The sequence below is a fragment of the Chiloscyllium plagiosum genome, chromosome 4 (genome assembly GCF_004010195.1).
Source record: "Chiloscyllium plagiosum isolate BGI_BamShark_2017 chromosome 4, ASM401019v2, whole genome shotgun sequence".
Lineage (NCBI taxonomy): Eukaryota > Metazoa > Chordata > Chondrichthyes > Orectolobiformes > Hemiscylliidae > Chiloscyllium > Chiloscyllium plagiosum.
The window spans coordinates 62,421,366-62,445,819 of NC_057713.1; the positions used below are offsets into that span (position 1 = coordinate 62,421,366).

Sequence of the window (24,454 nt, forward strand, 5' to 3'; positions counted from 1 at the left end):
TGAAGAAATCTTGACTACTACACGAGTTATTTCCTATTGACCCGCTTTGACACACTATTTGTGGTCATACATCAACTGCATATGACAGGTTGAAATCACTTTCAGTTCAGGAAATACCTGATTTGAATTACAGATTGTACAAAGCAATGGCAACTTGCACAATGGAAAGTCTGCAATCTGTGCAAATTCCTGTGATCACTCTCCCAGTTTGAGCCTGACAAGAAGGAATGAGATTAAACTATCTGTGTGTCGCAAACCACAGTCACATTGGGCAGCAGTGCACTGAAATGAAGTTAAAAAAATATTGCTGCCATCTCCGGGAGCAGCATGGAAAGAGCCACTTGCATTATGGTTAAGAACCATGGTCACTTTGACAACTATTGACAAAACAGACTTCATCTAAGCTGCTTTGAGGTTTTAGTTGTAGTTGCTGCAATGATCAGATTTCAATCACAGCCTCATCATGCTTTTATTTCAAGCACTGGCTATCTTCAAAATTGAGGTAGGAGAATTGTCCCCAAAGACCCTCAGCAGATGAGACGTCCTGTTAACATCCTTTCTCTCTCTTTTCCCCTTTTCTGATAGAGTAACTTTCCATGGCTATTTTTTCTGGTGTGGCCTAGCTTCATTCTCTTTCCTATTTCGTGCTCCGTAGGAAACCTACCAGACCATATCTGGAAGAAACTGTTTCCATTTAAATTTTTGAATCAAGAATTTCAACACCAAGCCGACCACTTCCTCTAGATTATTCAAACGTTGCAGTTACATAAACTTTGTTCCTCCAGTCCTGTGCCTTATAAAGAGCAGCAAGACTCCATTGCCATCTCTGGTTTGTTGCCATGTCCTTTGCTCGGGCTCAGGTGGTGTTCTGCTGTTAAAGATCCTCCTTAAATATACTTCACCAGATTTCTTTGGGCCAGCCCCATCTTCTTTTCCCATCTTCCAGCATTTATTCAACTGCCTGTCTGGCAGGTTGTAAATCTGGAGGGCAAGGTCTTAATAGTCTCAATAGTCTCTCTGTCATACTACTCTAAATTAAGTTCTAAGTATAAAGATCCATGGTCAAAGGCACACAGTGCCTGGAGTAACATATGCATGGTAGGGTATTTCTGCTGAAAGTTACCCCTATTTTTGCTTCCAACTCTTCTGCTATTCTCAGCCCATGAATCTCACCTCTAGAAAATCTTTGTGCAAGTCACCTACCCACCCACCTTTAGCCTGTGATCTTAGTCTCTGTGATTGCATTCTCACAGCAATGATGCTGCTGAGTGAAGAAGATGTTGATCTTTAAGTTGCTAATAGATCCTGTTGGGAGGGATGCTTTCTCCCAGAAGCCTAATTCTAGATGAAGACTTGCCACTGTTCTCTTCACTTCCTGCAGAGAAGAAGATGCAGTGAGCTTTTGCCCTAACAGTAAGCAATGTTTCATATGTTATAATGTTAACCACACTAGCTTGTGATTGAATAGTTTGTGTCCATCATTCCTCTCTTCGTGATTGTGTTCAAGGGCTTACATGGTATACAGTGGTAAAGAAAATCCACTAGTGATTCTTAATGAGAAGAGGTTCTTTTCATAAGCAAGATGTAGTTTATTGCGTGATAACAATTGAATAAAATTACATTATTAAATTAGACAGTGTTACTATGACGACTGCGAGACCTAGGATAAGATCGATCCTCTTTAAGATTGTAAGCTTCTCCACCCAGGTCCTTACGGCACTATTACATTGGGTGAAACTGGATACCATTGCCAACATTAACCCTTTCAGAAACACTGCCTCCTCGACAAAGCATAGATGTCTTAATATCTTTTCAGGCAGCACACAAAAAACCAGCTAAGCTGAAGACTGACTGAAGACTCCTTGAGTGTAAGATACCCTACTATCAGCATGAATTCAAAAATACATGTACAGATTATTGTGATTCTTCCAATGAAGGAAGATATTAGTAATACCTAGAGTTTGACATTTTAAATGATATCAAAATTGTTTAATTTTTGAGTGCTTGGGTTTTTATTATAGTACCTAATCTAAAATCTAAATTATTATGCTCCTTCCATAGGAAAGAACAGTTTCAATCAGAAGACAGACAATTGGTGGATTTGGTCTAAGTATAAAGGTGTCTTTTTCAAACGTTATTAGTTCTTTGAAAATGATTTTTATTCAATACCTAGTCCATCCTTTGCAATATCGGCAATATTTTGTGTTGGCAAAAAAGTTCAGAACCAGCTGTGCAGTTAGAATGTCTTTACTTTGCATAATTTCTCAGCTAAAGCACAATTTGCTTCTCTCTCCTCCTCAATCGAGTAACAATTGTGGATGTGATATAAAGGCTGCACACAAAGTCCTGGTCAATAAAGCTCATTTAACTCACAGTAGTTGCTATAAAATTCTGCAATCCTTCCCCAAACGATGCAGCTGAGACTTTCAACTGTTCCTTGCAAGGAGAAGGTTGATTGAATGCTCAGAGTAGATTTCAATATCATTGGAGTAAATGTTTGTCTCAGGGCATGCCCATTAATTTAACAGAGTCCATTGCCCATCTGTTCTGTAAGCCAGCAGATTTTCATCCACTGATTAAACCAGACTACAGATTTGATGGGGTCAATAATTGGTGGGTACTCTGCTTCACCAGATTTTCACCTGTTTGTTAAATGTGTAAAATCGCCTTGTTCTTCCTGTTGAGATTTTCAACAGTTTTAAAGTGAAGTGCAGAATGTTTAGACAGAATTTGAGGAAATATTATTTCACCAAAGGGTGGTAGGGGTTGTGTATGCACTGAGTGGGAGGTTAGTTGAGGCAGGAAACCTCACAACCTTTGAAATGTACTTTAATTAGCATGTGAGTGTCATAGCATTCAAGCCTATGGGCCTGGGGTACTTAGCAATGTATTTTTATTGGTACAGATTTGATGGGCCAAATGGCCTCTTCTATGCTGTATGATTCTATGATACCTGTTTTATGCTTGTAATTAACAAGCAGAATAATTTGAATCTTCTTTGAGCTTTACACTTGATATCTTAAGCTGCAGCGACTGATTTGGGATCCGCTCCTACATTTCGACTTGTCTCTCCCCCATACTGATTTGAGTAGGTGTATGCCACAATTATTCTGGACTGAAATTGATGAGCCACCTATGTACAGTTGTTTGGCACCAAGTGCTTATCAGGTCTACATCAAGGAGCACTGGTCACCAATATGCTTCAGGTTTCTTTGGTACCTGAAATGGGCTGCCATGCTCCATTTTTCGGCTTCCCATGAGCTAAAATCTATCTGGTGCATTTTTTTTTAATCCATAACACTGATATTTTTCATTCCATCTTTAAAAACTGTTATCTTTGCTTTTACACAATACCATTGGTAATCCCAAAGGAAATGGGCATATTGAGAGAAGTTCATGACTTCAGAGAGTTTAAAGATCTTAAAGGAGGTGGAGCATAATGTCATTGAGTCATCAAGCTCAACAGCACAAAAAAAGGCCATTTGGTCCATCAAGTCTGCAAAGATCAAAAACAACCACCTAATTTTCTAATCCTATTTTCAAGCTCTTGGTCCACATCCTTATATGACTTGGCATTGCAAGTGAACATCTAAACACTTATTAAATGTTTTGAGGGTTTCTGCCTTAACCATGCCTACATGCAGTGATTTCTGGATTCCCACCACCCTCTGGATGAAGAAAAATCCTCACATCCCTTAAATTAAACCTATGCCCCTTGGTCATTGATCCCCCCACCAAGACAAAAGTTTCTTCCTGTATATTTTGTCCATGCTCCTCATAAGTATACTCATCTCAATTGTATCAGCCTCAATTCCAGCATTGAATGATAGGCCATTGTTCACAAGTATCGCTAATCTCATCCCATCTGGGGATCTCCCCCCACCCCGGCCAACAGCCTGCTTCTATGTTCTCCCCAAAATCCACAAACAGGAGTCCCTGGGCAATCCATTATTTCTGCCTGTTCCTGTCTAACAGAGCTTATTTCTTCCTAACTTACCCAGATTTGTTCTCCCCTTGTCCAATTCCTCCATACTTACATCTGTGATCATTCTAACACTACATCACAGTGGTTAGCACTGCTGCCTCACAGCGCCAGAGACCAGGGTTCAATTCCTGCCTCAGGCAACTGACTGTGTGGAGTTTGCACGTTCTCCCCGTGTCTGCGTGGGTTTCCTCCAGGTGCTCCGGTTTCCTCCCACAGTCTAAAGATGTGCAGGTCAGGTGAATTGACCATGCTAAATTGCCCGTAGTATTAGGTAAGGGGTTAATGTAGGGGTATGGGTGGGTTGCGCTTCGGCGGGTTGGTGTGGACTTGTTGGGCCGAAGGGCCTGCTTCCACATTGTAATGTAATGTAATCTAATCTTTACCTTCTCTTCACCATGGATGTGTGATCCCTCTATATGGCTATCTGTCAGATGTTCTTAGGACTTGTAGCTTGTTCTTGGAAAAAGGGCACAAACAATCCCCATCCACCACCCTCTTCTGCCTGGCCAAGCTTGTTCTCACTTTGAACAACTTATTTATCTCCTGTCACTTTCATTAAGCCTACATGGGGCCCCATTTATGCCTGTTAGAACAACACACATTACTCTCGTGTGGCCTAACCAAATTTGCATACAATTCCAGCATCACCTCCCTACTCTTAAACTTTATGGCTCATCTAATAGAGGCCAGTATCTCATATGCCTTCTTAACCACTTTTATCTACCTGTGCTGTTACCTTAAGGGACTACTCGACATGCTAAGGAAGTTCCCTCTTGTCCTCTGTTCTTCCTAGGCTCTGACTAATCACCATGAATAAAAGTATTGAGGTTCTTGTCAAGAATAAGAAAGAATCATATATTAGATATAGATAACTGGGGTCAAATGAATCTCTTGAAGAGTATAAAGAGTGTAGGAGCATTCTTAAGAGGGAAATCTGGAGGACAGAGAAGGGATATGATATAGCTTTGGCAGATAAGATTATGGATAATCCAAAGAGATTGTTAAAGAACATTAAGAGTAAAAGAGCAACTAGCGAGAGAGAAGAGGGGCCCTTAAAGATCTACAAGATTGTCTATATGTTGAACCTCAGGTGATGAGAGAGATATTAAATAAATATTTTGTGTCAGTTTCAACTGTAAAGAAAGAAATGGAGGCAAGAGAACTCTTGAAGATATATTGTAATATTTTTAAAACAGTTCACATTATACAAGATGAAATGCTAGAGGTCTTAGAAAATATAGAGGTGGGTAAATCTCTGGGACCTGATCAATGAGGGGCATGGATAGGGTAAGTAGACAATGTCCTTTCCTGGGGTGAGGGAGTCTAGAACTAGAGGGCATAGGTTTAGGGTGACAGGGGAAAGATGTAAAAGGGACCTAAGGGGCAGCTTTTCCATGCAAAACGTGGTCCGTGAATGGAATGAGTTACCAGAGGATGTGGTGGAGGCTGGTACAATTACAACATTTAAAAAGCATCTGGATGGATATATGAATAGGAAGGGTTCAGAGGGATATGGCCCAAATGCTGGCAAATGGGACTAGATCAATTTAGGATATCTGGTCAGCAAGGACAAGTATGGAAGGGTCTGTTTCCATGCTGTAAATCTCTATGACTCTTTGATTCTAAGTGTATCCCAGGACATTGTCAGTAGTTAGGGAAGAAATTGCCTGACTCCTAGCTGGCATATCATCTTTAACCATGGGTGAGGTGCTAGAGGACTGGAAGGTGGCTTAATGTGCCTTTAGTCAAGAAAGGCTGCAATGAGAAGCCTGAGAACTATAGACCTGTGAGCCTGACGTTGGTGTTGGGTAAGTGAGAGGAGGTTTAGAAAGATAGGATTTACATACACTTGGAGAAGCAAGGGCTGATTAGGGATATATGAGGAAGTGTGGTAGGTGTTGTTTACATGGACTTTGACAAAACCTTCGACAAGGTTGCGCATGGTAGGTTAATTAGTAAAGTTCAATCACATGGGATCCAGGATGAGCCTAACAATTGGATATAAAATTGCCTTTACAGTGGAAGACAGAGGATGGTGGTGGAGGGTTTTTTTTGGACTGGAGCTCTGTAACCAGCAGTGTTCCACACTGATCGGTACTGGATCTACTTTTGTTTGTCATTTACATAAATGATTTGGATGAGAATATAGGAGGCATGGTTATTAAATTTGGAGATGACACCAAAATCGGTGGTACAGTTGACAGTGAAGAAGGTTATCTAAGCTTAGAAAGGGATCTTGATCAACTGGGTGAATGGGCTGAGGAGTGGCAGATGGAGTTTGATTTGGATAAATGTGAGGTATTGTATTTTGGTAAAACAAAAAAAGGCAGGACTTAGACAATTAATGTTAAGGCCCCGGGTTGTGTTGTTGAACAAACAGACCAAGGGGTTCAGGTACACAATTCTTTGAAATTTGCAATACGGGTCGGCAGTATCATTAAGAAGGCATTTAGCATGATAGTCTTCATTACTCCTTTGAGCCTAGGAGTTGAAATGTCATGTTGAGGTTGAACAGGACATTGGTGAGGCCTCTTCTGGAGTACTTTATGCAGTTCTGATTACCCTTCTTTAGGAAAGATATTATTAAATTGGAGAGGGTTCAGAAAAGTTTTATCAGGATGTTGCCAGGAATGGAAAATTTGAATTATAAAAATAGGCAAGATAGACTGGAACTTCTTTCAGTGTATGACATTGAGTGGTGACATTATAGAGGTTTATAAAATCATGAAGGGCATGGATAATGTGAAAAGTAAAGGTCTTTTCCCTAGATGGGAGAGTTCAAAATTTGGGTGATATTTTTAAGATCAGACGAAAAAGATTTAAGGAAGACTTGAGGGGCAACCTTTTTACATAGAGAGTGGTTCGTGTGTAGTGGAAGTAGTGGATGCAGATACAGTTACAACGTTTAAAAGACATTCGGAGGGATATGGGTCAAAAGCAGGCAGGTGGGACTAGTTTAGTTTGGGAACATGGTTGGCGTGGACTAGTTAGACCAAAGAATCTGTTTCCATTCTGTATGACTCTGTGCATTCCCAGGCAGCCACTTGTGCTGTTTCATATGGCTTGAAACAGCTGTAGACAATTGCATCTAACTCAGTCAGACTTCATCTTCTGTAAAGTTTGGATAGAATCATCTGTCATTAACCATCTATATATCACAGTATCTCTTCCAGGTCACAAAAATAACTTCAAAAATAGTGATCTTATGCACTGTTTAACATTTGTAAATTGCACAATGTAACAGTATATGATTAAAAAGCCTGGAAATGTTAAATAGTGATGTGCAACTCAAGTAAGAAACACATGAACATTGAAACTACCTTTCTCTGGAAAAGCACAGGGGTGATGTACAGCCTTCCACTAAAAATAGGCATGGAACTTTTATGGACTGTTGGCACAAAATAGGTATTAGCAAAACTGATAGCTCATTTTTGAAGTTATGGGGAAAATGTTGTGCAGAGTGGAATTGAATGTCATGTGTGTTGCACTATTTTCCAAGTTGAATTTAAACTGAGCCCCTGTATTTTTTCCCAGTTGTCGATGGTGGTTAAACCTATTTAGAGCTGGTACAATATGGGGAAGCAGAGGGACATATCCCCCAATATTCTTACTGTAACAGATCAAAAAGATAAGAAAATATTTTTTTATATGAATCCTAAACATAAACCATCAATTATTGTATAAGGATAGCTGCACTTATTGTATAATGAGTGGGACACTATAATTGAGATTTGCAAGTAATTAAATCAGTGATTTAACTACAAGTAACAAATTTGAAATAAATTCTTACTGACCACAGAAGTAATCCAAAGAAAGTAGTAAACAATCCCAAGTACAGTGAAGATGTGAGATAATGCTGTCAGCAACAGAACTGTTTTAGAGTTTAACTGCATGTCATGAGACATAGGAGCAAAACTTAGGCCATTCAGCCCATCAAGTCTGCTCCATCACTCAAACATGGCTAATAAGTATCTCAGAGGAGAAAGTGAGGTCTGCAGACTGCATGTCATGAGACATAGGAGCAAAAATTAGGCCATTCAGCCCATCAAGTCTGCTCCATCACTCAAACATGGCTAATAAGTATCTCAGCCCTATTCTACCACATTTTCCCCGTAACCCTTGATCCCCTTGACAATCAAGAACCTATCTCATTCCCTTTTAAGTATACTCAGTGAAGTGGCCTCCCTGTTTTCACAATGCTACATGTCCCTCTACTTTGTATTATCTGCAAACATATCCAGAAAACGCTCAATTCCTTCATCTAATCATTAATGTATTAAGTGAAAAGTTGTGGTCCTAACAGTGAGCCTTGCGGAACACCATCCTGAGAAAGACCCTTTTATCATCACTTTTTGTTTTCTACCTGACAGCCAAGCTTCTATCCTTGCTTCTAAAATCTTGGGCCCTTATCTTATTCGGTAGCTTCCTGTGCAGCTCCTTGTCAAAGGCCTTCTAACTATGAAAGTTGCCTATCATAGGTAACTTTGATAGGTTACCTATCAAAGTCCAGATAGGTAACCTCCATTGGGTCTCCTTGGCCTAACCTGCTCATTACTTCCTCAAAGAATCCTAGTAGGCATGACCTCCCTGTGATGAAGCCACGTTGATTTTGCCCTATTTTACTGTACACTTCCAAGTACTCAGAAATCTCATTGTTCACAATGGATTTCAGTATCTTACCCACAACTGTGGTTAGGCTAATCTGTGTGTAATTTTCTGTCTTTTGCCTTTCTCACTTTTTAAACAGGACTGTCATGTTATCGATTTTCCAGTCCTCTGTGACCCTCCCTAACTCTAGCGATTCCTGAAAGATCACTACTAACGCCTTCATTATCTCTTCAGTTCTCCCTTCAAACTCTGGGGTATGGTCCATCTGGTCCAGGTGATTTATCTACCTTCGGGCCATTCAGTTTTCTAGCACCTTCTCCTTGGTGATGGCCACCATACTCTGTTCTGCCCCTGACTCTTTTGAATGTTTTGGATATTACTCTTGCCTTCCAAAGAGAAAACTGACGCAAAGTAATTATTCAGTTACCTTCGACCATTTCTTTATTCCCCACTATTATCTCTCCAGCATCATTTTTCAGCAGTCCAATGCCCACTTTTGCCTCTCTTTTGCCCTTTATATGCCTGAAGAAATTCTTACAGTCTTCCTTTATATTACTGGCTAGCTTACCCTCATATTTAATCTTCTCCCTTCTGATTTCATTTTTGTTGCCATCGGTTGGTCTTTGTAAACTTCCCAATCCTCTGGTTTCCCACTGCCCGTCGCCACACTATATGCTTTCTCTCTTGATTTTATGCCATCCCTAACTTCCTTAGCCAGCCATGGTTGCCTCATCCTTACCGTACCATGCTTCTTTTTCCTTGGGATGAATCTCTGCTGTGTCTCCGGAATTACTCCCAGAAACTCCTGCCATTGCTGTTCCATTGTCTTTGCTACTAAGCTCCTCTCCCAGTCAATTCTGCCCAGCTCCTCCCTCATGTTACTATAGTTGCCCTTATGTCATGTTTTGCTCCAGCTTGCCTCTCATTTTAATACTATATCTTGTGATATGATAAAATAAGATCTCTATGTACCTGTACATGTACATGTATCTGATCAGAGAATGTATGGTGAATAGCAACATTTCCATTTATGTTAGAATGTCTTAACTGTTAACATAAAGTACAGAAGAAAAGGCCTGTTTCATATCTGACAGGTTGACAGTTTTGAATTTATGTATATGATATATATATTATATATACAAAATGTTAGAGCCAATTTGTTTTTTAATTATTCACCTGGCATCCAGTTGTCTTAATATTCACAGAACATGTCAAGAGCCAACATCATTTTTTTTTGTGTTTCAGTCAGTTAATTATATTCAGTTAATGAAATTATCTGCATGTATAATTTGCACAGCAAATGCACTAATAAATAATAGCACTATTATTGTTCCACTACTAGATGTTCCATTTGCAAGAATCAAAGAGGAAACAGATGCTCCAGATTGAAATGTAATAGAAATCAGAAATAGCCAATCTTCTGTGATCCCCATATCAATGAATTAGAACTGTCTGACGATGAAATGTTTGCTTCTCTGATGCATATTCTTTTGAATACATTTAAATCTTATCCAAGAGGTTTCTCCAGTTTGGGTCAGTGTACATGCCAACATCGGCTATCAATATGAATACCAAATACTAGTGTACTGCAGCTGATGATATTGATGCAAAATTTAATTAGTGACAGTTAATACTAATGAAAATAATGACACTAAAGACTAACACATCCCTAGAACAATGTATTTTCCATTTTATGGTTTAAAAAATAAATGCGAACATTTTAGAACCCCTAACCATTATCATCTAAAGTTTGTTTGATTCAGGAATTGTTCCTTCAAATTGGAAACTTGCATCACTCTGAATATAAGAGAGGTGAGACAGAGAAACTCGGGAAATAGAGACAAATTGGCCCAATATCTGTTGTCAGGAAATTTCTGAATGTTACAATTAAATATATAGGTGACCAAGCAGCTTGAAAATACTCAGCTGCTCAGAGAAAAGAGGCATGAATTATACAGACTTGACCATGCCTGAGGAATCCTGAGTTGCATTTTGAAGAGGTGACTATAGAGTTAAACAAAGAATGTCTTGTTATATAGACTTTGGAAGATCCTGTCGGCAAAAGTTGAAAATCCTGGAAATACCATGGGAAAATGTACAGCTCGAATGCGATGGTGCTATGTTTTTAATTTTTAATAAAATCTGTCATGGCTGAGAAATCTTTATGGTTCTACAAAATGTAATTTTATATTGTAGAGTGTCAAGTTTCTCCTGGTTTGTTTAATATTTTAACTTATACCCGAACCCCTTCTATACATCATTTACTAGCACTTTATAAAATGTACGTGATTGGCTATTTGATGGCATCACAGTTTCTAAGTGTCTGATATCCTTTTAGTTTTGCACCAGATTCAAGCTAACATCAGGAAGAGGAAAATCTATGCTCCATTAGAAATCCTTTCTAGGTCTTAGTGAGCAGTTATTTTTTTGAGGTCAGCTGTGAGTGCTGTGCTTTGATCTTGACTGCAAAATCCAGACATGTAATTTTGAGTCCAATCAAATTATCTGAATTTAAATGTCCTGCTGTCCATTTGAAAACTTCACTGTAATTGTCAGCCAAAATTTCCTTCAAACCTTACTTCAGATGTCAACCAATACCCTTTTTAAAAAAAGGCAAATTTAGCTTTAAATTGTCTATGTAACTATAAGCATGGCGATCCCCTCACTGACAAATGTGACACCATATGCAATTTAACAGTCTTTTCACCTTAGACTCTGACGTATATGCCTTCTAACCTTTCTCACTTAATGGATTTGACCCTCAAGTTGCTTTCACAGGTAGCTGTGTTCCATCTGAGGTCAACAAATGCAGTTAACACTGACCACGTGCATGTCTGTGAACCCACTGTCACTCAGGTCATGACAATCTTGATGTCGTAGTTCTCCAGAATTCCTATCCAACCAAACAATCAGACATAGTATGACCCTCTGAGTCAAAAGGTCCACATGTTAGCATTGACGAACAGTTCACACCTTTCAGTATCTTACTGCTGAATAGAAAACTGATCTATTCTGTGAAAGATTTGCATAACTCGCTTCACAAGAATTCTGTGTTCTGAACTGTAGATTCTAAGACCAGCTACAATTTTATCTCCCAGTTAGAATTCTCTTTACCCTTTGATTTTTAAGTTTTATTTCATAGTAACCTCACATCAGTTAGACATTATTTAGTATTAAAATACTTGATAGGATGCCCAACAGCACCTTTCAGAATAGTCCCTTGCTTCACTTTGGAATTAAATGAGCATCCCCAAAAGAAAATGCAGACTTTTCTGCAAAGCGCATGGATCATCATAGTTATATTATGTTAATGCATCAAACGCCTATTCCGGTCCTTCTCATTTGTTGGTGAGGGAAATGGATAAAGCTTTGTTGCATTCAAGCCCATTAAATAGTAGCTCAGAAATTGTGATGTACGATCATGTAATATCATGTGTATCACATCCTTCTATCTAGATTTTTAAATAGCAGTAATCACCCATTAATAGGATTTGGAAATTATGTGTAGACATTAAATATCAGCCTTGCCAACAATTTCCACATCCAGTAAATAAATTGAATGAAAGACAAAAAAAAGTCCATTGCAACTCATTTCAATGACTTTCCATGATCGTGTAATGTCACTGGTTTTATTTAAACTATACAAAGTAATTATAATTGATTGCTCATATCAATGTACTTTCACAATCAATCATTGAAAGGGTCACTGATATCTTCCATCTGCAATGTTTTCATCCAATTCTGTTTCTTCAGGGTGGAGCTGAGCACAATATTCCTGTGATCATATCAAAAATCTCAAAGGAACAAAGAGGTATGGCATATTTTCTATTAATTTTCCATTAATTTTTATATCAGCAATTGAAATAATTTGACATTAGCTTTTTTCTCTCTCTCATCTTACTTATAAAGCTGACCTGTCTGGATTGCTGTTTATTGGAGATGCTATCCTTCAGGTGTGTACACTGTCTGGTTTTTGAATTGACATAATACTGCTGACCACAGATAATTGCAATGAATTTAGCTTTGTCAGCAATATCTTTTCTTCCTTTCCTGCTTTCCCTGCACCATTAGATAAATGGAATAAATGTTAGGAACTGCAAACATGAAGAAGTGGTGAGTACATAACAAATTTCTAATTTATGTCCTTTGCTTTCACTGTTAAAAAAAGAACACTTTAGAACTGAATTCATCCAAAAATGCGTATACATTTTGACAGCTATATTAATGGGTCATCCTTTCAGAAAATAAGCACCTGCTCGATTTACATTTTCCACATGACAGGAGCATTTTTATACCAAGAGGCCGATATGTCTATGTGATCATTGTATTGCAAATCAACTTTTATTTATTACAGTAAGAAGCATTCTGAAATCAATTTTCTACATGCATCAGGAATTCTAAAATTCAAGATCACCCTATGTTTTCTTCAGATGTGGCAATTACAATTGTTTTGGGCAAATGACTCTGATATAATGATGGGTAAATCAGAAAATGCCATGCTTTCCAAACATGACTGTAACATGCACATTTTGTTTTTTACAGCTTTAGAATTCCACATAATATAAATGTTGTGAATATAAGAGCATGTCAGAGGCCAGTAATTCTGTGTCTATTAAGTCACCTCCTAACTCATAAAAGCTTGTCCATCTACAAGATACAAATCAGGAACGTTCTCCATATGTGTGCACCTCCAAAAACAGTTATGAAGCTTGATATTATCTAAGACAAAGCAACCTGCTTGATTGGCCCTCTACCACCAACACACAATGTACCATTTACAAAATGCATTGCAGCAGCTCACTGAAACATCTTATATTGAATGTGATAAAAGTGCAACCTCTACACTTTAAAAAAAAGGCAGCAAATTTATGGGAACACCACAATTTGCAAGTTCCCCTCCAAGCCAAATGCTATTCTGGCTTGGAACTATATCACTATTTCTTCATTCTCACTGAGCCAAAATCTCTCCCTAACAGTATCATCTCAACCTAAGGACATCACTGCAGGAGTTTCTCAAAGATAGAGTTCAAGGCCTAACCATCCTCAACTCCCTCATCAATTGTCTTCCCTCTATCATAAGATCAGAATTGGGGATGTTTATTGATGATTGCACAATGTTTAGATACTGAAGCGACATGTGACCATATGCAGCAAGACCTGGACAACATTTAGGCTTGAGTAATAAGTGATGAGCAATATTTAAGCTGCATGAGATTCAGGTAATATCCACCTTCAGGCAATATCCACCTTCAGGCATATCCACCTTCAACACAAGAGAATCAAAATTTACACGCTTTGACATTCAACGGCATTATCGCAATTGAATTCTGCACTATCAACATCCTGGGACATTACATTTGAACTGGACCAGCCATATTAATGCTATGCCTACAAGAGCAAGTTAGAGGCTTGGAATTCTGTGGTGAATAATTTGTCTCATCTCTCCCCAGTGTCTGTCCATGATCATAAGCAAAGCATAAATTAGGAGTGTGCTTAAAAACTGTACGCGTGCATGGATGATTGCAGCTCCAAAACAGTCAAGAATTTTAGTACTATACAGGATAAAGCAGTCTGCTGAATTAGTGTCCCATCCACCATTTCCAAAATGCATTCACTTTGTCATTGAGATGCAGTGGCAGCAGTGTGTACTATCTACATGATGGTAGTATACTAGACCTCAAGATGACATAATCAGCATGCTAGATAGTGTTCAGGCTCCTAAGCCCGTTCACTCCAGGCTGGCCACATCTTTCTTCTTCTCTCCATTCCCATTTTTTGCTTTCGCTTTTCTTCTTTTCTTCATTTCTGATGTCATGGGAAAGCTGGAGCATGAATACAGCAGATCATCGGTGGTGGTGATGCCCAGAGTGAGGGCTTCTGGCTAAAATAGGCCCGGAGCGTGGACTTGGTGGGAATTCTGTGGTGGTGGTAGTGCCTGGTGCGAGAACTCCTGGCTGTAGTAGACCTAAAGCATGGAATAAGTGGGTTGCTGCCTGCGGCAGTGCTTGGCAAGTCATCGGCTGTGGCAGTAGTGGTGCCCGGCGTGGGGTCTCTTGGCGGTGGTGGGTCGCTTTGGCGAAGGCAGTGCCTGGAGCAGGATCTGCTGGCTGCTGTAGGCCTGAAGCATGGGGACTCCTTGAGGCCTGGGACACCTTGCAGAGAAATTGCAGGAGAGTGGAGCTATATAAGGATTCCGTGTACAGAAGATCAACTCTATTTATGTAATTTCTTTCTATTCTTTTTGTAACTCAAAATGAGGCCAGTTTGTAGTAACAAAACATTGTTCACTGTAACTTTTTCGATATATGTGGCAATAAATAAGTAACTCATTACAGCAACTCACCAAGCATTTTTCCAGCTACAATCTCCAAACCTGTGATCCCAGTCCATGGCAACACAACCAACTACAAGTTCTCCTCCAATCCCCATGTCATCCTGATGTTAAAATGCATCATCTTTCTTTTACTGTTATGAAGTCAAAATTTTCCAACTCCCTTACTAATAGCACTTTTGGTGTACCTAAACTCCAACTCTGGTAGTTTAAGAAAGCAGCTCACCACCATATTCTCAAGAGCAATTAGGAATGAATAATAAGTGCTGGCCTAGCTAAAAATGTCCACATCCTGTGAATGAATAAATAAAAATAATGTGAAGAAGAGTGTCCAAAGATGATCCAGTAATTCCCAAATCTTGTAAACATAGAGTGGAAATTTCACACCAGTGCAAGCATGTGCAGCTGGCAGAGGAAAACAGGAGATAGTTGATGATTTATTTTGTTAGATTCCAATTCAGCGTACAGTGTAACAGTTTCTAGCTGGTCCTGCTGGTCTGAAACTGTCACACCTTGCAGTTCAGCACACTTGTAGGGACGTGAGGTCAGGCATAAAAGCCCCGTGCTTTTCGTAGGATCTTAAATAACTAACTCATTAAAAAGCTGTTAAGTTCATAAGTATTTGAGTCCTACCTGGAAAGTGAATATTTTGGTTCTTGAATTAAAATTCCTTAATTTCATGTCCCTTCTGCAGTCCTTTATGGAGATGGAAGAGGAGGCTGAATGAAGTACTCTGAAGCAAGTGTGTTCACATTAGAGGCAGTTTGCATGCACTTACCATTACCTAAACAGTCATGCATATGCAATATAAAAACTGTGAAAGAACTGACAATGCTGTAACTCAGAAACAAAAACAGATGTTGCTGGAAAAGCTCAGCAGGTCTGGCAGCATCTGTAAAGAGAAATCAGAATTAACGTTTTGGCTTCGATGACCCTTCCTCAGAACTGACACACGCCTAGGAATACTTAACCTGAACATTTCTGAATCAAGTCATCTTCACAAATTGATATTCACAAATGACAGTGATTTCCCATTTATTGCCATCTGACCTGCTATTTACATCAAGCAGACACCCTACCACTATCAAGTCCAATGCTGTGAGGACTGGCTAGATTGTCTGCTTTCTGACTCATGTATGGAGAAAGGTAGCCCTGAATGAGACATCACCTTCAGTGGATTGCCTGACCTGTAAAGGTGTGGTCACATACCCTCATACCACTGCCTCAAAATGTCCATTGACTTAATGGAAGCAAATGTTTGTGAAGTCCTATGCAATGGTTCTGCCAGTCCAAACCTCCTAAGAGATTGGTATAAGGCATGGGTAGCTGCTCTATATTTATGTGTTTCACTTCTACTAATAAGCAGTGGTACTGCAACTACTAATCATGTTCTTTACACAGTTAATAAAGGTTTGGAAAGTTCTGATGAAGAACGTTTGGTGAGTTGCTATAATGGGTTTCTCAGCATGGAACAGCATTAACGTCAGGTTATTCAAGCACCTAATCATATTCAAAGAGAACCACTGATAGTTATGGCCAGATCATACCCTCAGTGTTGGGAACAATCAGTCCTGTCATTTTTTGACTTTGCCAACTCTGTCACATCCTCCTATTGCCACAGTACATTTTTCTGCTTGAGTGATAGGCGGCCAAGCTTCAGATCTGTGGCCTTTCACATATGCCCGAGGTTGTGAGGTGATGTCTTTTGGAAGAAGTGGGAGTACTCAATGAACAGTAGAATACTAGGAAATTCAGAAGAACAGAGTAATCTTGGTGTGCTTGTTCACAGATTCCTGAAAACAGCAAGACAGATTTATAACACGGTGAAGAAGACATATGGAACACTGCACTTATCAGTCATGGCATAGATTATAAGAGCAGAAAGATTATGTTGGGACTGTAAAAAACAAACAATTTTATTAGGCCACAGCTGTAACACTATGTACAGTACTGTGTTGGTCACCTCACAATAGGAAGGGTGTGATTGCAGTGGAGGGGGTGCGGAGAAGATCCACTAGGATATTGCCAAAGATGGAGCAGTTTAGCTATGAAGAAAGGCTGGATAAGCTCAGGTTGTTTTCTTTAGAGCAGAGAGCGATGAGGGGAGACCTGATTGAAATGTATAAGATTACAATAGGAATAGACAATAGGTAGGAGGCAGTTGTTTCTCTTCATTGAAGAGTCAATACCAAGGGAGCATAATTATAAGAGGCAGGAGCTTTAGAAAGGATTTAGGAAATATTTCCTTCACCTGGAATGCACCACCCGGGAGGTAGTTGAGTTGGGAAACTTCGCAACCTTTTAAAAAGTACATGAGTGAGCGTTTGAAATGTCATAATATTCAAGACAATAGGCCAAGTGTTGGAAAGTGGGATTGGTATGGATAGGTCAACACAGACTTGATGGACCAAAGGACCTCTCCTGTGCTTTATGACCTATGACTGCAGTGAAGTGTAGCAGGTGCCAAGGCAGTCTGGTTAGAAGGCATGCCTCAGTTTGTTAACCATATGTCTTTTCACACCCCTATACATCCTACATTTTTATTCTCTCAGTATTCACTATGCATAGAACAATGAGCCATTGGTAAGTCTGACATAGCTTTGAAATGCTCCTGAATTGGGCACACTGAGCAAAGAGGCACTGAAATTCTCCATTTAAAGATAACAACTAATCTCACAAAAATGTCAGTCAACTACTTTAATACTTCTTAATCTTGTCCAAATAAACAAACAGCCATTAAAAACCTACATCAAAAAAATAATAAATTTATTATAATTGCAATTAATGCAAGCTAACACTTCCTATAATCAGATGTTGCTCAGCTTAGACCAGAAGCTATTCTTAGAACTGAATGAAGAAATCATGATTAGGCCATATGGAAATCATGATTAGGCCATATGGAAATCATGATTAGGCCATATGGAAATCATGATTAGACCATATGGAAAAACATTTCTGGCTATTTCCACATGGCTAGGTGCTTAGGGACTGTCTGTTGAACTCTTAACTTTCTTTTGTTTTTCTACCTATTAATAAGAAGGACTGTAATGTTTAACATTTTAACTTTGTTTTCCTTATTTTCTGCTTTGTAACTAAGCTTCCATACCTAGGCAACTTTGTCCCTAAGATGGCGTCGTAAGTGATGACTTGTAAACGTTTCACTGTACTCATGTGAGTACATATGACAGTAAACCTAATTCAATTCAACATATAGCTTCTCTAGATAGGCTCATTACCATAGTTGACTGAGTTCTAAGAATGGCCAATGCACAAAGCTCAGCATTTTGACACAGTTTAGAATCGCAGAAGCATTTCAGAGACTGTCAGAATTGCCAATTAGGCCATCAACATGGGGTCAAGGTAAAAGTTAAAATATTCTGAAAAAAAAACTTGTTAAAAATATTATTCAAAAATTAATTTAATCATTTAATAAACTTGCATTATTTAAAAAAACGTATTTCAGGGCCAGTTCATTAAATTTTAAATTGCTGTCACACTACTGAGAAAACAGTTTTTTGGGATTTTTTGCTAGTGATATAGCAGAGATGTAGCTAATTTCAGAAATTGTTGATTCCCAGGGATCAGCCTGTACCTGAACCCTGAGTAAGGGACGACAACTTAATCTGCACAACCTTGACACCCTGAAATTATGGCTTGTTTCAGTTAGTTTGGCGGCACGGTGGCTCAGTGGTTAGCATTGCTGCCTCACAGCACCAGGGACCTAGGGTGACTGTCTCTGTGGAGTTTGCACATTCTCCCCGTGTCTGTGTGGTTTCCTTTGGGTGTTCCGGTTTCCTCCCACAGTCCAAAGATGTGCAGGTTAGGTGATTTGGTCATGCTAAGTTGCCCATAGTGTTCAGGGATGTTTAGGTTAAGTGCATTAGTCAGTGGTAAGTGTAGAGTAATAGGGTAGGGCAATAGGTATAGGCAGGTTACTCTTTGGAGGGTCAGTATGTACTTGTTGGGCTGAATAGCGTGTTTCCACATAGGGATTCTATGATTTGATAATAGTAAATGGCAGTGAAGTGCTGTCAACCTTAACTGCAACTTCCACTGCCATGAAAAGCCTAGGCTGCTATTAATGTATGTGATAGCAAGTTGTTCTCTCCACTTTTTTACAAAAGAATCCTGAGGGACAGGGTTTACATGAATTTCGAAAGGCAAGAATTGATTACGGGTAGTCAATATGGCTTTGTGAGTGGGAACTCATGTCTCACAAACTTAATTGAGGTTTTTGAAGAAGTAACAAAGAGGATTGATGAGGGAAGAGCAGTGGGCGTGATCTATATGGACTTCAGAAAGGCACTCATCAAGGTTCGCAAGATTAGTCCACATAGAATATAGAGAGAACTAGCTATTTGGATACAGCAGTGTGCCATAAGGATTGGTGCAGGGTCCACCAATTTCATTATTTATATATATGATTTGGATGTGAACCTAAGAGGAGGTATAGTTAGTAAGTTTGCAGATAACACAAGAATTGGAGGTGTAGTGGACAGTGAAGAAGGTTATCTCAGAGTGCAACTGGATCTTAGATCAGATGGGTCAGTGGGTCGAGGTGAACCAGATGGATTTTAATTTAGATAAACGTGAGGTGCTACAAATCAAGGCAGGACATATACACTTAATGGTAAGGTCCTGGGGAGTGTTGCTGAACAAAGAGATCTTGGAATGCAGGTTCATAGTTCCTTGAAAATGGAGTCGCAGGTAGATAGGATAGTGAAGAAAGCGTTTGCTATGCTTTCCTTTATTGGTCAGAGTATTGAATACAGGAGTTGGGAGGTCATTTTGAAGTCTGTACAGGACATTAGTTAAGCCACTTTTGGAATATTGTGTACAATTCTGGTCTCCGTCCCATAGGAAGAATGTTGTGAAACTTGAAAGGGTTCAGAAAAGATTTACAAGGATATTGCCAGGGTTGGAGGTTTTGACCTATTAGGAGAGGCTGAACAGGCTGGGGCTGTATTCCCTGGAGCATCAGAGGCTGAGGGGTGACCTTAAATGTGTTTACAAAATCATGAGGGGCATGGAATAGGGTAAAAAGACATGGTCTATTTCCTGGGGTGGGGGAGTTCAGAACTAGAGGGCATCGGTTTAAGGTGAGAGGAGAAAGATTTAGAAGGGACCTAAAGGGCAACCTTTTCATGCAGAGGGTGGTGCATGTATGGAATGAGCTGTCAGACGCAATGGTGGAGGCTGGAAAAATTACAACATTTATAAGGTATCTGGATGAGTATATGAATAGAAAATGTTTCGATGATTATGGGCCAAGTGCTGGCAAATTGGACTAGGTGAGATTTGGATACCTGGTTGGCATGGATGAGTTGGACCGAAGGGTCTGTCTCCGTGCTGTACATCTCTATGACTCTAATTAACATAGCAACCGTAGGAATGTCACCAGTACACATTAACACAGTTGCTAGTAATATCACTTAGCTTTAGAACATTAGTTTTGCATTGAGATGGATTACTATTATCACAGGCAGCTGCACAACAATATGTTAATACATGTTACTTCAAATGCAGTGCAGCAATTCTGTTAGAGAATCAGCTTCCATTTGGATCTCACTTGATGTTACAATCTGAAATTTGGACTGTGAGGAGGGCATAATGCTATGCACTTGAATCCTAACTAGAAAGCACAATATGTTAATTATGCCTCAAGATTAATTATACAAATATACCTGGATAAATTTTTGGGTGCATGCTTGGTGTCAGTCTCAATTACCTCTTGGCTGCAATGTTTGTTTCAACATTGGCTACTTAAGAACTATTAATTTTACATATCCTTTTCACAGTAGTCACTTCTTAAAAAGATATGTATCACCCAAATTTCTTCTTATATACTTGCAGTGTTACGTTGGAGGAATTTTACTAAAAAGTGGTTAGATCCTGAATACGCCTGCAGGAGTTCCTCAGCATAGTGTCCACAGCCCAATATCAATGACCTTCACTCATACAGTCAGAAGTATGGATATTTGCTTAAGACTGCACAAAGTTCAGCAGAATGTGAAGAACAGCAAATTCTGAGGGACAGGATTTACACATATTGGAAAGGTTCCCCATGAGTGACTGGTTAGCAAGGTTAGATCTCATGGAGTACAAGGAGAACTAGCCTTTTGCATACAGAACTGGCTTGAAGGTAGAAGACAGAGGGTTGTTTTTCAGACTGGAGGCCTGTGACCAGTGGAATGCCACAAGAATCGGTGCTGGGTCTGCTACTTTTCATCATTTACATAGCTCTGGACTCCGCCACCCCAGAGAAAAGACCTTGTCTATTTACCCTATCCATGTCCCTCATGATTTTATAAAACTTTCTAAGAGCACCCCTCAGCCTCTGATGCTCCAGGGAATACAGCCCCTACCTATTCAGCCTCTCCCTATAACTCAAATCCTCCAACCCTGGCAACATCCTTGTAAATATTTTCTGAATTCTTTCAAGTTTCGCAACATCTTTCCAATAGGAAAGAGACCAGAATTGCACACAGTATTCCAAAAATGGCTTAACTACGTCCTGTACAGCCGCTACATGACCTCCTAACTCCTATACTCAATGCTCTGACCAATAAAAGAAAGCATACCAAACAACTTCTTCACTATCCTATCTACCTACGACTCCACTTTCAAGGACCTATGAACCTGCACTCCCTAGGACCTTACCACTAAGCGTACAATTCCTGCTAAGATTTGCTTTACCAAAATGCAACACCTCGCATTTATTTAAATTAAACTCCATCTGCCACTCCTCAGTCCATTGGCCCACCTGATCAAGATTCCGTTGTTCTCTGAGGTAACTTTCTTCGCTGTCCACTACACCTCAAATTTTGGTGTCATTTGCAAACTTACTAACTATACCACTTATGCTCACATCCAAATCATTTATATAAAAGTGACAAAAAGTGGTGGACCCAGCACCGACCCTTATGGCACTCCATGGGTCACAGGCCTCCAGTCTGAAAAACAAATCTCCACCTCCAACCTCTGTCTTCTACCTTTGAGCCAGTTCTGTATCCAAAAGGCTCATTCTCCCTGTATTCCATGAGGTCTAACCTTGCTAACCAGTCTCCCATGGGAAACCTTGTTGAATGCCTTACTGAAGTCCATATAGATCATGTATACCATTCTGCCCTCATCAATCCTCGTTGTTATTTCTTCAAAAAACTCAACCAAGTTCGTGAGACGTGATTTCCCACACACAAGCCATGTTGACTATCCCTAATCAGTCCTTGCCTTTCCAAAAACATGTACATCCTGTCCCTCAGGATTCCCTCCAACAACTTGCCCACCACTGATGTTCGACTAACTTGTCTATAGTTCCCTGGCTAAGTTCCTTACCACCTTCTTAAACAGTGGCACCATGTTAGCCAATCTCTAGTCTTCCGGCACCTCACCTCTGACTAGTGATGATACAAGTATCTCAGCAAGAGGCCCAGCAATCACTTCCTGGGTTTCCCACAGAGTTGTAGGTTACACCTGATCAGGTCCTGAGGATTTATCCACTTTTATGTGTTTCAAGACCTCCAGCATGGTAGGCTCATTCATAAAGTCAGGAGATATGGGATACGGGGAGATTTGGCTACCTGGATTCAGAATTGGTTGGCTGACAGAAAGCAGATGGTGGTTGTAGATGGAAAGTATTCTGCCTGGAGGTCAGTGTTGAGTGTCATCCCGCAGGACTCTGTTCTTGGGCCTCTGCTCTTTATGGTTTTTATAAATGACTTGGATGAGGAGATTGAGGGGTGGGTTAGTAAATTTACAGACGACACAAAGATTTGAGGTGCCATTGATAGTATTGAGGGCTATTGCAGGCTGCAGTATGACATAAACAGGATGCAGAGCTGGGATGAGAAATGGCAGATGCAGTTCAACCTGGATAAATGCGAAGTGATTTATTTTGAAAGGTCAAATTTGAATGCTGAATACAGGATTAAAGACAGGATTCTTAGTAGTGTTGAGGAACAGAGGGATCTTAGGGCTATTGCAGGCTGCAGTATGACATAGACAGGATGCAGAGCTGGGATGAGAAATGGCAGATGCAGTTCAACCTGGATAAAGGCGAAGTGATTTATTTTGAAAGGTCAAATTTGAATGCTGAATACAGGATTAAAGACAGGATTCTTAGTAGTGTTGAGGAACAGAGGGATCTTGGTGTTCAAGTACATAGATCCCTCAAAGTTGCCACCCAAGTGGATAGGGTTGTTAAGAAAGCATATGGTGTTTTGGCTTTCATTAACAGGGGGATCGAGTTTAAGAGCTGCGAAGTTTTGCTACAAGTCCCTGGTGAGACCAGACTTGGAATTTTGTGTCCAGTTCTGGTCGCCCTATTATAGGAAAGATACAGAGGCTTTGGAGAGGGTGCAAAGAAGATATACCAGGATGCTGCCTGGACTGGAGGAGTTGTCTTATGAAGAGAGGTTCACTAAGCTTGGACTTTTCTCTCTGGAGAGAAGGAGGAAGAGAGGTGACCTGATCGAGATGTACAAGGTAATGAGAGGCATGGATACTGTCAATAGCCAATGCGGTGATATTTTCTGAATCTGTAGATAGGAAGGAGTAAAATGGCCTTTAGTTGAGTGATATGCTCTTGTTGTTGTCTGAGGGAAGTTTGGGAGAGTTTAAGGGTCACTGAGGATTATATCTGCAATAAATGCCATTGGTTACTAATCCTATCAGATCAAATGGATCGGTTGGAGAGAAAGTTAAAGGCAATGAGGAATTTACAAGAGCAATGGGATATGATGGATGGCAGTTATAGGAAGGGAGAAAAGTCACAAATACGGTCACATACATAGGTTAACTCGAGCAAAATAAGAGAGTAGGCAGGTAGTGCAGGAGTCTTCTGTGGCTATCCCCATTTCAAACAAGTATGCTGTTTTGGAAAATGTAGGGGATGATGGATTCTCAGGGAGTGTAGCACGAGCAGCCAAGTTTCTGGTATTGAGACTGGCCCTAATGCAGTGACGGGTCTATTAAGTTCCAAGAGATCGATTGTGTTAGGGTACTCTCTAGTCCGAGGTACAGACAGACGTTCCAGCAGTGAAAAATCAGAATGGTGTGTTGCTTCCCTGGTGCCAGGATCAAGGATGTCTCAGAAAGGGTGTAGAATGTTCTCAAGGGGGAGAGGGGCCAGCAGGAGGTCATTGTACACATTGGAACCAACGACATTGGAACGGAAAAGGTTGAGATTCTGAAGGGAGATTACAGAGAGTTAGGCAGGAAGTTAAAAAGGAGGTCCTCGAGAGTAGTAAGCGTACCAGTAGTACCAGTGCTACGAGCTAGTGAGGGCAGGAATAGGAGGATAGAGCAGATGAATGCATGGCTGAGGAACTACTGTATGGGAGAGGGATTCACATTTTTGGATCATTGGAATCTCTTTTGGAGTAGAAATGACCTGTACAAGAAGGATGGATTGCACCTAAATTGGAAGGGGACTAACATACTGGCAGGGAAATTTGCTAGAGCTGCTTGGGAGGATTTAAACTAGTAAGGTAGGAGGGAGGGGTGGGACCCAGGGAGATAGTGAGGAAAGA

At 40.0% G+C, this 24,454-nt stretch overlaps 1 protein-coding gene across 6 annotated transcripts in view; it reads left to right on the forward strand.

Annotated features, from left to right (window-relative positions):
• Positions 1-24,454, forward strand: part of sntg1 (syntrophin, gamma 1) — a 517,427-nt gene that overhangs the window by 385,712 nt on the left and 107,261 nt on the right. For 4 of the 6 annotated variants that reach the window (XR_006311406.1, XM_043688307.1, XM_043688306.1 and 1 more), the window contains 4 exons: positions 2,062-2,118; positions 12,347-12,404; positions 12,503-12,546; positions 12,665-12,706. Coding sequence is in view for 5 of the 6 variants with exons in the window: in XM_043688307.1 (XP_043544242.1) it covers positions 2,062-2,118; positions 12,347-12,404; positions 12,503-12,546; positions 12,665-12,706 (201 nt within the window). In the remaining variant the exon portion in view is untranslated. The remainder of the gene's footprint in view (positions 1-2,061; positions 2,119-12,346; positions 12,405-12,502; positions 12,547-12,664; positions 12,707-24,454) is intronic. The other 2 variants (XM_043688309.1, XM_043688311.1) reach the window with 2 other exon arrangements.